Source organism: Dipteris shenzhenensis, chromosome 9 (genome assembly GCF_047967505.1).
Source record: "Dipteris shenzhenensis isolate YYH24624 ecotype China chromosome 9, Dip_SZ_1.0, whole genome shotgun sequence".
Lineage (NCBI taxonomy): Eukaryota > Viridiplantae > Streptophyta > Polypodiopsida > Gleicheniales > Dipteridaceae > Dipteris > Dipteris shenzhenensis.
Window position 1 is genome coordinate 30695147 of NC_141604.1, and position 12059 is coordinate 30707205.

The 12059-nt window shown below is 44.3% G+C and overlaps 1 protein-coding gene across 1 annotated transcript; it reads right to left on the reverse strand.

The window, feature by feature from the left end:
- Positions 1-331: 331 nt before the first annotated feature.
- On the reverse strand, positions 332-6440 carry LOC147898501 (transmembrane 9 superfamily member 1-like). The gene is made up of 13 exons (XM_087378848.1): positions 6233-6440; positions 5799-5994; positions 5457-5561; positions 5318-5335; positions 5127-5221; positions 4815-4967; positions 4347-4481; positions 3850-4016; positions 2521-2615; positions 2188-2318; positions 1738-1980; positions 1242-1515; positions 332-1148 (listed from the first exon to the last, which is right to left on the reverse strand). Exons 1-13 carry the CDS (start codon positions 6314-6316, stop codon positions 1081-1083), a joined length of 1764 nt encoding a protein of 587 aa, XP_087234974.1. The 5' UTR covers positions 6317-6440; the 3' UTR covers positions 332-1080.
- Between the last annotated feature and the right edge of the window lie 5619 nt (positions 6441-12059).

The window sequence follows — 12059 nt, forward strand, 5'->3', positions numbered from 1 at the left end:
CTTTACTTCAAAAAGAGATCCTCCAAAAGTGAAATATACTCTAGAAAGCTTATAATGTTCCTCACATGAAAAATACATGGAGCACCCGCACTAACTTCTTGGAGTTCAGCTTTAAAAAACTTTTATTTCAGCAAATGAGCATGAATGGCCCCATACCTTTTGGAAAAGGCTCAGACAGGCAAAAGGGCTGCATCAATCTTCATCGAAATGCGAGCATATGGAGCGACATCAAAAATATGATTGAGCATCTGGTTACTACTCCTGCATGTGATAATTTATAGGGAATGCCTATGTTGTTTTCCCTTAGACATGACTCTAGCAAAGGTCGGATTTATAGAATATTAATATGGAGACCCAACTTGGAGTCCGCGAATAGAATTCAAAACACAATAACAGGTTCCTGTGTCTGATTACATACATTGAGGTCTCCGGACCCCAAGGGTGGAGGAAGAGTGAAGCTTGAGATGCAATAGTCACGGCATAAACTTCCTAGATGGGACTCATTGAAACTTTCTAAACAATCTGATTCATTTACACTATTTCATGATTCTGGAACTTGTGGACTAGAAAATTTAACGACAATTCACCTTATAGCAGAATACTCCAAAAAACAACTAGCCCACTCCATTCATCAGCTTGTGGAGCAGCCCCCCAAAGGCAGCCTCAGTATGTGCTTTCAACAAAAGCCCGCCTGGCACCCAATACGCAATTTGATTCTACACACGAGTACAGCATCTCTTATCCCTACCCGCGTCCAGTATCATCACTGCTTTAGGTGAATGCCCAACCCCTTCCTCATAATCAACAAGTGCTACAATACGCAGCGTTCCTAAATTCTCTCCCAAATTTTACCCTAACCTAGCACCGATCCCAAAATGAACCAAGCTCTTACAACATGTCCACTGCCATCAGATTCTGTCTGCATTTGTCCATTCCAAATCATGCATTTGGTATGAGGGGATGTGGTATCTAAAGAGTTCTGTCACCAAGCAAAACCTCCTCCATGGCATCCAGAAACTAACAGGAGGATACATAGCCTTAACAACAGCCTTGAATACCAACCCAATCTTAATTAGCTCATCAGTCACACTTGATATTCCTGTAAATTCGCCTTACAAACATGGACGAACCCAGGTAGCCAACCGCACCTGGCATCAAACAATAAGCGATTTAGGCCAAGCCATACAAAAGAGCCATGAAACTCGTTAGAAGCCTCCAAAACAAATAAGGCTCAAACTCACCACACAGTATACCAAGACCCAGACAAAACATGAGCGTGTAACCAAAGTAAAAACTTGTCTGGAAGAACCCCGACATCTTCGTCTTCATATGATAATAATAAATGGAGTATAGGTACACATATGCAGCAGTCGAGGCCGCAGAAAAGAAGGATGTCCATTGCCAATGATAATTTTCCGCATTCAACAAGAAATAGGTTCCCACTATAGTGACACAAATAGTAACAATGATGAGGATAAGAAACACCAAGAGCATGAACCCATAAACGTAATACACCTGGAGTGGAAATAGAAACAGAAAGACATCAGAAAAAGAGAGAGCTGCAGCCACATTTTATTTACAGGAGAAAAAAAATGTAAGGAAGACAGAACTAAGACCTCTATATGTCTGCATCAACAGGTATTAGAAAAAAAACACCTCACTTTGGAGAGCATAGTAGAAATCCTCTCTCCATAATGATTGGTGCATACACCTAGGGATTGACAAAATACTCCATACCTTGTAGTTCCAGAAAGAGGTGAAAACAAAGTACATCTCGATGAAGATGCTTCCAAATGGCAACAATCCTCCCATGAGTGATATCACAGATGGTGTCAGATACCATTTCTTCTCAGGAATGGGGCGAGGAATCGTCTTGACTCTGCAAGGATTGTCAGGAGCACCACTCCAATTCCTACCAATCACAGTGCCAAGAAGTGCCAAGGGGAATGAGATGAAGGCCCATATGATAAAAACTACGACCTACACAATCAAGCACAAATATGTTAGTGATAGATCTACCTCGAAAAATCTCTCTCTCTCTCTCTCTCTCTCTCTCTCTCTCTCTCTCTCTCACCCTCCCGGGAAAAAAAAAAGAAAAACATGAGCATAGGTCTTGCCAGTTGGGAAACAGACATCAATGGCATGGCTGACAGAAGTCATTTGCACAAAGAAATGACTGAGCCATACCATGGTGCCAAAAGGAATGGCTGCCAGAGATCGATAAAATATTGCTACTGTGTTCAATGCAAACCCAATGCCGAAACACAGAAATGGAAACAGCGATGCTGTGAGGAGCATCGACTTGATCCAGTACTTCCCTGTACAAACAATTATAGCAGCTGCTTCAGTTATCAAGTCTGCCATGCGAAAAAACTAAATGACTTGCTGAAAATAAACATGACAAATATCACCATCTCAGGTCTTCCTTTCTGATCCTTCACACGAGCATCTAAGCACAATTGAAACACTTCCAGAAAAATGTTAACTAGATATCACAAAAACTTGAAAAGAAACCCATACCATCATTCCTGGAGTAAAGGCTCCCACTCACATATCCAGCTATAAATGATGTAAATGCATAGCAGATGATAAACACAGTGACGATTGCTCCACGTCTAGAAAGTTGCAAATGCTCAAAAAACGTTAGAAGTGCTAACACGTACAAAAATTAAAGAAAAAAAAGCGGTATACTTTGTAATAGCAAGATCTTGCATTTGGCGTGGAAATTTTATCCAACACATGACCAAATGGCCTACTCGCTACCGACATTGTGCGTGGTGTGTCAATAAAAATTCAACAGGAACAAGCTTATGAAAACTGCCATCATCTCTGATGCTTACAAATAACTGCTTGGTGTTTCAAGCTATGAATAACTGCCATGATCTCTAAACTTTTAATGTACCAATTGCCGCCCCACCCCCAAACTAATAAATAAATTTTAAAAAATTTACATACATACATACAAACACACCCACCAACCCACCCACCCACCCACCCACACACACACACACACACACATATATATATAGAGAGAGAGAGGGAGGGAGGGAGGGAGGAGAGAGAGAGAGACAGAGAGAGACAGAGAGAGAGAGTGGGAGGGAGGGAGGGGGAGGGAGGGACGGGGGGAGAGAGAGGGAGAGAGAGAGAGAGAGAGAGAGAGAGAGAGAGTGGGAGGGAGGAAGGGGGAGGGAGGGAGGAGAGAGACAGAGACAGAGAGAGACAGAGAGAGAGAGTGGGAGGGAGGGACGGGGAGGGAGGGACGGGGGGAGAGAGAGAGAGAGAGAGAGAGAGAGACGCCTACCTTGATCACATAGTCGCTGTTCTTGTTATAAAATCCCTTCCCCCAAGTTCCAACACACACCCCCCTCTGCAAAAGGCCGTATTTGCGGCTCATACTATTCCCAAGTTCAATAGGTACTGTAATCCTAGCTAAGATGAAGGGGGAGAAGAACAAGAAAAAGCAGCACAATGGGCATCTGAGCAGGTAAAGCATACAACTACCTTCATCATCAAAGCTCTGTAATCTGTTTATTGAACACGTGTTTTCTAATATAGCTGTGTTACACATTCAAAAAGACAGCTTTTGTGTGCAGATTGTCTTCCTTTGAATTATCCTCAAAAGCTCTTCTTAAGAAAAATAATTTAGAAATGCAGAGTCCAATCATTTTTTTGGGTAAGAAATGCAGCATATGACAGCAGCAACTAAAAGACTCATCAAACTCCTGCATCATAAGCAAATGGGTGCAGAAAAATCACCAAATTACGTTCATAATGTGACAAAACTTCAGGGGTGCAATGATAAAGGCCACAACAGGCCTGCATCGTCAAAATGAGCATTCAGAAGCATACCCAACATATAGCATTCCAACTATTGCCAGCAGAATAACCAGGAGTATGAGTGCACATAATTGTGTGCCCGTCCCCACCAAAGCAGATAAAAGGACTAAGTTTCGAGGTGATCGAAAGACATCCCCATGCACTAATTTCCAGCCAGATTCTTCATTGACGTCCCTCTCCTGTTCAACAACAAAAGCAAAAATTTAAGTGATTTCAAAAGCTGAGTCAGCTGCCACCTCCTGCCCTTCCTAAGAGATTTATTGGGCGGGCAACCTTGCCCACATTTAACACAATTCCCCAGCAAGCCGAAGCTGATAACCAGTCATCCGAACATGTTCTACCAAACTTTGCATTGATTATTTCAAACGCTAACCTCTATTGGCTTATTCTTTTGGTGCTACTCGTACAATAATTTTACAGCATTGTTCAAGTGCTGAGCCTCAATAATGACACTTCTAAGTAGTATGTATCCAGAATAAAAGTATAAAAAGGGGACGGTAAGCAATCACCAGTGTCTCCAAGTCATCTTCTTCTCGAGCATATTTGGCATAATCATTTCGCAAAGTCCTCATTAAGATCATTGAGACCAATCCAGTGAGAAATATAACCATCATAAAGGAATTGAAGATTGAAAACCAGTGTATCTGACAAGCATTCCCATCAATGTCAGTGTTTTTACTCTCAAAAGAAAGAAGATCAGAACGCCCATCTACTCAAAGTGAATCATTATGAGCAGGTCTCAAAATATTAGAAGGAATGTGTGGACCCAAACATACACAATGAACGCATCCATCAATCCACTGATTTTATTTCACACAAACACACTACCTTGGGGAAAAATATTTTCTTTAGAGAACTCGTGCCCAAAAGGACGCCAGGGGTGACAGTGGGGGGGCGTGCTTTAAAAGCCTGGAGAAAGATTAGGGCTTCACAGCAGCTCCTACAAACCAACCCTGAAGAGCTATGGATCACTTTACCTGGTGCTCAAAGAAAGGGTAGTCCAAATAGGCATCAAATCGCCTAGCAAAGCTAATGTTAGTTTCCAGCCACCTAACTGAGTACGTGAGATCCAAGGCTTTTCCAGGTACCAAAGGTTCAAGGCCATCTTGTGTGAGATTCACTTGGATAATCTGGTAGAAGACCAAATTGAAGTGACCCAGTGATATCAAATGATCAGCTAACATCAGCTTTCTAAAAATACAAAATAGAAGACCAAATAGAAGTCACCCAGTAATATGGAATGATCAGCTTATAGCAGCTTTCTAGACATTCCTCATCCACTCAAGTACCTGGTCCTTGTTGTACTTGATCAACAAGTGCTTGTGGGTATATAGAAGGTGTTTTGAGTCTTCGTTCTTCACAGGCCGATACTCACCAACAAATCCTGCATGTAAGATCATGAGCATGATATTATCCTCAAGCACACACGTCATGGATTACACCTGGACTATCAGCACAGATAGATTATAGAGCTACTTACCCCACAGCGGGAGGTCATCTGAGATGAAATCCGGAACCACAACATGCCAACAAAACAAGTCATTTCAGTAAGAAATTGACAATGCACTCACCATAAAACAACATGATATAAGGAATAAGGCTTCACATTGGTCACAAACCCATAAAGAACTCGAACCAGTATGTATTCTCAATTGCATCCTGGAATTGTGCCACTTTTTGGGCATCCAGACTAAGCTTGCAGATGGGTTTCTGATGTTCATCCTCTGTAAACCGCAAGTTCGTCAATACTTGCTGACAACGAACGCAATTTGAAGAATTCTTCGACAATTGAAGTTAGAGAGCAGATACTAGATAATAAAAGCAATGCTCACTTTTTCGTTCTCAACGCCAGGTCTATTGAAGGCGTCAGGATTAAATGCGAGCTGGTCTGAAAGACTAACGATATCCTGAGGTACTAACTGTGGAAGATCCGCAAGGAACAGAATACAGGGGCAACTTACTTTTAAATCTGATGTCAATTTGACTGTCGATCAGCTCGTTCCCTTGCAACACCTCACCGAGTCCACCCCATTTATGTACAGGACTTTCGCTTTTAGGAATGCAGAACGGTAAACTGTAGTAGTTGTACGTCTCCTGAGGATTATAATATGGCCCCACCTTATTCACCCACAGCATGACTCGATCTTGTTCCGCATACTGTACAATACGAGTCAAATTGGGGCCGGCGAATGTCAAAGCAGATCGTCTAAATCCATTCTACAACCCAAGCAGAGGAATATCGGAAGTAACAAGCTAAGATCGGTTACCACCCGTTCATCACTCAGAGCTAGCAAGAGAAGAAGAACAAACGGATGAATCTGCAAGATCCAAAATGCGAAAGACCGGGCGAGCAAGAATTTAAGCAGATCTAGGAGGGAATTGAGGAATTGTGTACCTTATGATCATACTCTGATGCATGGGCCGAACAGAGGAAGGAGGCCAAGAGGGGAAGAAGGAACCATGGCGATCTCAGGAGCATGGTGGCGATGGGATCCAAAGCTACACAACCCAAAAATGAGCCAAGGAAGATAGAAAAGAAGAAGAAAAAGAGGATGAAAAAGAAGAGTGAAGAGCACCAAAAAACACAGCTGACTCGAGAAACTAATAATCAAGACTCAATTTCACTACTACTAAGAACCACCAACATCAAATGCCTGGGATTTGATGCCCCCATGTGGCCACCCTTGCTTGCTAGGATCTCTACCCTCAAGGATGCAAATTCAAGAGCGGCTTGAGGCAAGCTTAGCGTTAGAGGGTGACCACATTTAGGAAGTCACTATCTATGGGCGGGGAGAATTTCTCCTTCAGCTAAGCTCTCCATCCACCTCATAGGCCCTCATGGAGCAGCATCCGATTTTCCCACAGTGCATCATGTCCCTTGCTTCTCAGTGATGCTCCGCTTCTCGAGGCTCCCCAAGGAGTACAGATCTATCCTACCATCTATAGGGGGGTTTGGGCATAGTGTTGGATTCTCCACCAGTTACAACAGCTTCAATAGTCGCGGACGATGGGGGACTTAGGCTCATACTAGTTATGGAGAACCCAGATTCCCTACCAGAGATGATCCTCCTTGAGACCTTGGATGGGGGCACATTGCGATAAAGGGCAAAGATCTCAGAGCTTCCAAGATAGTGCCTCCATTGCAGATAGCTAGGACACCTAGCCCAAACATTGTCCCAGAGGACAGACACAGCGTCCCCCCCCCCAAGGGTAGGCAGAGTCAGCAAAGAGAGATTCGGGAGGAGAGGGCACAGAGATCCTCTACACAGCAGTAGTAGGAGTCACACACTCTGTAGGTGATGCCATCAGAGGGCAAGTGGATCCAGGTGAAAAGAAAAAAGAAGGTGAGCAAACGAACTCGGAAGACTTGAAAATGACGAGACTGACTCAGGGCAAAAGAGCGGGTGGAGTGAGAGTCAGCCCCCTCCCCCCAGGGAGAGCAGTTCGCGAACTCACCTTCAAGTCGAACCCCCCAACAAGCATAGGGGGTCCCTGCTTCTACATTAGACCCCTCGAGCATAGTGCACCCGGATAGCCAGACACACTAGGTGCCAAAGGTGTTGATGGCAGAAGCTACTCCAGAGGGACACCCTTAAGAGATGGAGGAGATCTTTAGTGCCACCCGGCCTCGTCTCCCCCCCTTGTCCTCCACCCCTAGATCCTTCTCCTCATCCCCCGAATCCCCCCCGTATGGATCCCCCTCTACTCCCCCCACCACTCCCCCCCCTCATCCTCCCATGCCTCCCCTACCCCTCAGCATGTGGGCAAGGGCAAAGCATTGGCTTCTATCTCATCCCCTCTCCGAGAGCAAAAGGTGGGAGCTCCTCTTAGTAGACCCCTACCTCACAACACGAAGTAGGGAGCAACAAATACCCATCATCTCAGTTCCGGTCCGATGCTTTGCCTTGGACTCCCCCTATCGATGGAGTTTTGGCATTTGGGACCATGGAGCTACCTTATTCTAGATCCCTACCGCCATGCCTCTCGAGCTGACAGTTCTAATTTTGTAGCCCCGCAAAGGGGGATGATTCAATGTGGTCAAATCCCGCACCCATCCCTTTTGGGGCCTAGAATTTTCCTCCACATGAGAGGAGAACTGGATGTGGGAGACGTCGAATGACATGGTAGAGGAGCAGTTGTCTTGCATGATGGACGAGTGGATGGGGCCATATAGACTGTTCCTGTGGTACGGGCATGGCTCATCAACCTTCTTCTAGCTAGGCTTCACTCTAAAGAGACCAGTAGGAGTGATTGGCTGCCACTTGATCCGTCGACACAGCAGCACTAGACACTACATTAGTGTGCAGAGGCGTTCAGGGCTAACTCTTTCAGGATGCAATGGGCGTGGAAGGTGGGAGTTGAGCCGATTGCTACTCTTGTCTGCAAGCACATGGACACAGACTACTCTCCCTCCAAGCCCCCATCAAAAGCACAGAAGTCTCATTTTGTAGAACAAGCTCCCATTATAGGTGAGCTCTATTCTCTTCGACATCCTCCCAACGGTGGTGAGTTGGAATGTGCATGGACTCCACGATCATGCACGCAGTCCGCCTCAATACGTGATTCTTCGGCAGGAGATGCCGAGAACAGTGGTGGCAGGAAGGTCAATTGACCTCCTCTTGATCCATGATCATATGTTCATTGCAGTTGATATCGGACGTAGCCATCACCTCCTTCTGGGTAGGCGACCCAATATTTGGTCCCTAGCAATTGGCAAGAGCGGAGGGGTTTGGATCTCAGCCTTGCAAATAGTGGCCTCAAAGGTTTTTGTCTAGGAGGAGCTTATAGGAGCTAGGGCAGTATGATGGGGCTTCATGCAAGGGGCCTCAAGATAGGGGTCCTGAATGTATATGCACTAGCTTGCAGACAACACCGGCCAACCTTTTGGAGGCAGAGTGCCTCCCTGATGCGGATTCATGGATTGCTAGAGGTGACTTTAATAATCTAGAGTTCGTAGAGGATAAGTAGGGGGGGTTTGTTCTCAGAGATGCCGGAAGCAGAGTGGAGCACCTAGGAGTAGTTTGTTTTTGTGGTCAATCGCGGCGGCAGGGATCCCTAAAGGGAGGTAGAATTACTAGGATCCTAGGCAGCCTTCACTTCTCCTTTGGGCAGAGGAGACGTGACAGATTACTTGAGCATCTAGATTGGTTCTATGCACAGAGGGGGAGCCCCATGCATCTTAGCAGGGTACCACGATGGAGGATCATGCTCTCCACCTTGAGCAGTCTCGCCTGAATCTTCCCCAGAAGGGGATCCATATTCCAGACAATTTGCTTCAGGAGGCAAAGGTCCAGCACTCCAGAGTAGAGATTTGGCAGAGTAGCCAGAGGGAGTTCCCTCATAGGGTTGGACAACTTGGGTAGTAGAGGCCATCTAGAGGAGCAACGTTGAGATCCAATCCCAAGCGCTCAAGAGTATACTTGCTCTTCAAGTATTCTTCCTTCAAGTTGGTCCTCTTGCTGGAGGACTGCAACCAGCTCTTGGTATAATGTAGTGATGCCTTGTAGCAAAAGATCTTGTGCTAACCCCTTCGCATCGTCATCGGCTCGATCTAGTAGTTGAATTTCCAACTTGGAAATTATTGCCTTTTGATTTTGCCACTCCATGCACTTGTCTTTATACTTACCCAATGTGGAGGTGTATGCAAGCTTAAAACTATTGAATTGTTGGATGCCCTGGAAATTGATCATTAAGCACGTGGAGTTGGAGTATCTCTTGCTCTTGAGTGTCCAATTCTGCTTTAATGTGCGCAAGTATCTCTCTTGATGCCATGCATTCCTTGTCTAGTGCTTGAATTTGACGTTTATCTTCTTTGAGGCTATTCTGCAACTCATTGTTTGTGTCTAATGTGGCATGGAGTTGATCCTCTTTAAGTAGTAATCTTTCATTTAAGTGTACCATTTCCTTCTTGATATCATCACAAGTGGCTTGCATTTGGGAGAGGGATAACTCGAGCTTTTCGTTTTGGTTCAAGGCATCAGATAGCTGTAGGTGGTTTTCTTGGAGAGAGACCATGGCTTGTAGGGCATCCTTTCTACTTTCTACTAGAGCATTTTGTGCAAGGAGCTGTTGCTGCATTTGTTCTGTCATGCTTTCCTTAAGCTTAATAATTTCAGTCTCAGCACTTTGCAACTTGGTTTGGAGTGATGGGAGCATCTGTCTTTCCATTTCTCTTTCCTGCTCATCTGACGCCATGGTAGCAAAAAATTGAGACCATTGTTGTAACTGTTGGCTATGATGTTGTATGATATGGAATGTGCTATGGCCTTGTTTGTAATGGACATACAATTGACTCCCATGTGCCCATGTGGAATTTTGATCTATTTCTTGAACAACGGTCTGGTGTATGGTGCCATTAGAGACATTTGGGGGTTGTGACTTTAGAGTTGTGGAGTCGTCAACATTGGTGACTTGTGATTCTTGGAGAGGCATGCTATTTGGCTCTCTTGAAAAGTCATTATGTGGCATGGTATCCTCTTGGATTTCCACGCTCGAGTCCTTCTATTGCGGGAGCAAGACTAAACTGAGTTGCAGTATTCTTTGGCAAAGTTCCACATTGTCATTCTTTGGGATTTGTTCAGATTGTTGCCCATCCAAGTTATTCACATTGAGAGTAGGTGAGGGTCTAATTCCCATTCTGGCGATAATGTCAATGTTTCAAAGTCCTATATATCTTGTGTTGAGAGGGGTGTAGAGTCTTCCTATTGCTCTATTGCAAACCCAATTATTATGGCCAATAGATGGGCAATGTAGCTTTTGCCATGATGTGTAGTGGATACATAATTGGTTAGCAGCAAGAATATGTGTTGAGCCTAGTCTTGTAGTTTTGGTCTACCAAGGAGTGTAAGAGTTTTTATTGACATATAATTTTTTCTCTCCTGTATGATTGAAAATGTCAGCCAAAAACTTAGCTGCCTCTTTGCATATGGGATCTAGAATCATATCATAGCGTATTCCCCTGCTTTGTGACTTTGTGTTAGGTGGGAATAAATCTTGAATTTCAAGGAATCTTGCATTTAAATGTTTCTTTGGATATTCTTCTTGTGCCTCTGGAAATGAGAAAGCCTCATGCATAGTGGATCTACTGAGGTAGATCTGTAAGGGCTTTTCTTTATATGTTACTATGCCATACTTATCTTTCTCCAACTCTCTGCTTTTATATGATGTTATGAATTGACAGATGTATTTTGTCATAGCAGGTGTTGGTAAGAAGGATTTTAGCTTCTCAAAAGGACTACCTAGTCCCTTTGACTACAAGAAGTTGCAAGCATCGGGTGACATGGCGAACGTTGAGACTCATGGCCATACAAGTTGTATTGTTCCATCAGTTTGCTAGCTCTTTGTTGGTCTAGTCATCAAGGTGTTCTGCACCTGCATCCTGCATAGTCAATTGCTTTGCCTCCGTTTCTCCTGCCTATATATGCTAGTGAGTGCTCGTGATACAATCTAGTCCTAACTATGGAAGACTTGGGGCCCCCAAATCTTCATTATTGTTGAGGATGGCTTGCATGTTGATGTAGTAGCACTTGAGTCGGCTTCCATTTACTGTTGTGAACTAGATTGCATCTAGTGTTTCTAGCAACACAGCTCTGATGGGATTCATTTTTTTGACTCTATATCTCATACGTTCTTGTACTGCTATGCATAGACTAGGTATTACAAATTCTAGTGGGACCACAACTTCAAGGCTGTACACCAGTTGAAAGGGTGTATTTCTTGTACTAACCTTGAGTGTGGTTCGGTATGCCCATAAGGCTGCATTTAGTTTCTCTGCCCAATCAGAACGCTTTAGTTCTACTACCTTGGTGAGGACAATGCATAATATTTTGTTGGTGGATTTTGCTTTTCCATTTCCTTTGGGGTAGTAAGGCGTGCTCTTTCTATGGATCACCATAAAGCTAGACAAGAGTTCTTGGATGACCTCATTGATAAAATGTGTGCCTCTATCTGACACAATTTCAATGGCACATCCAAATTGGGTAATCACATTCTCGTACAAGAACCTTGCTGTGCTTTTGGCATCTGACTAATTTAGCTTTAGCCCCTTTGGTAAAGTAATCAATGGCCACAATGATGTAGCGTGCCTGTGTTCCCTTTGCTGCTGCTGGATGGATGGGACCCACAAAATCAATCCCCAATTTTTCAAAGGGTTTTTGTGCAATGACTGTTGTTAGGGGATTGAAGTCTTTGTGTTGTGGTTTAGTAGTTCGTTGGCATACATC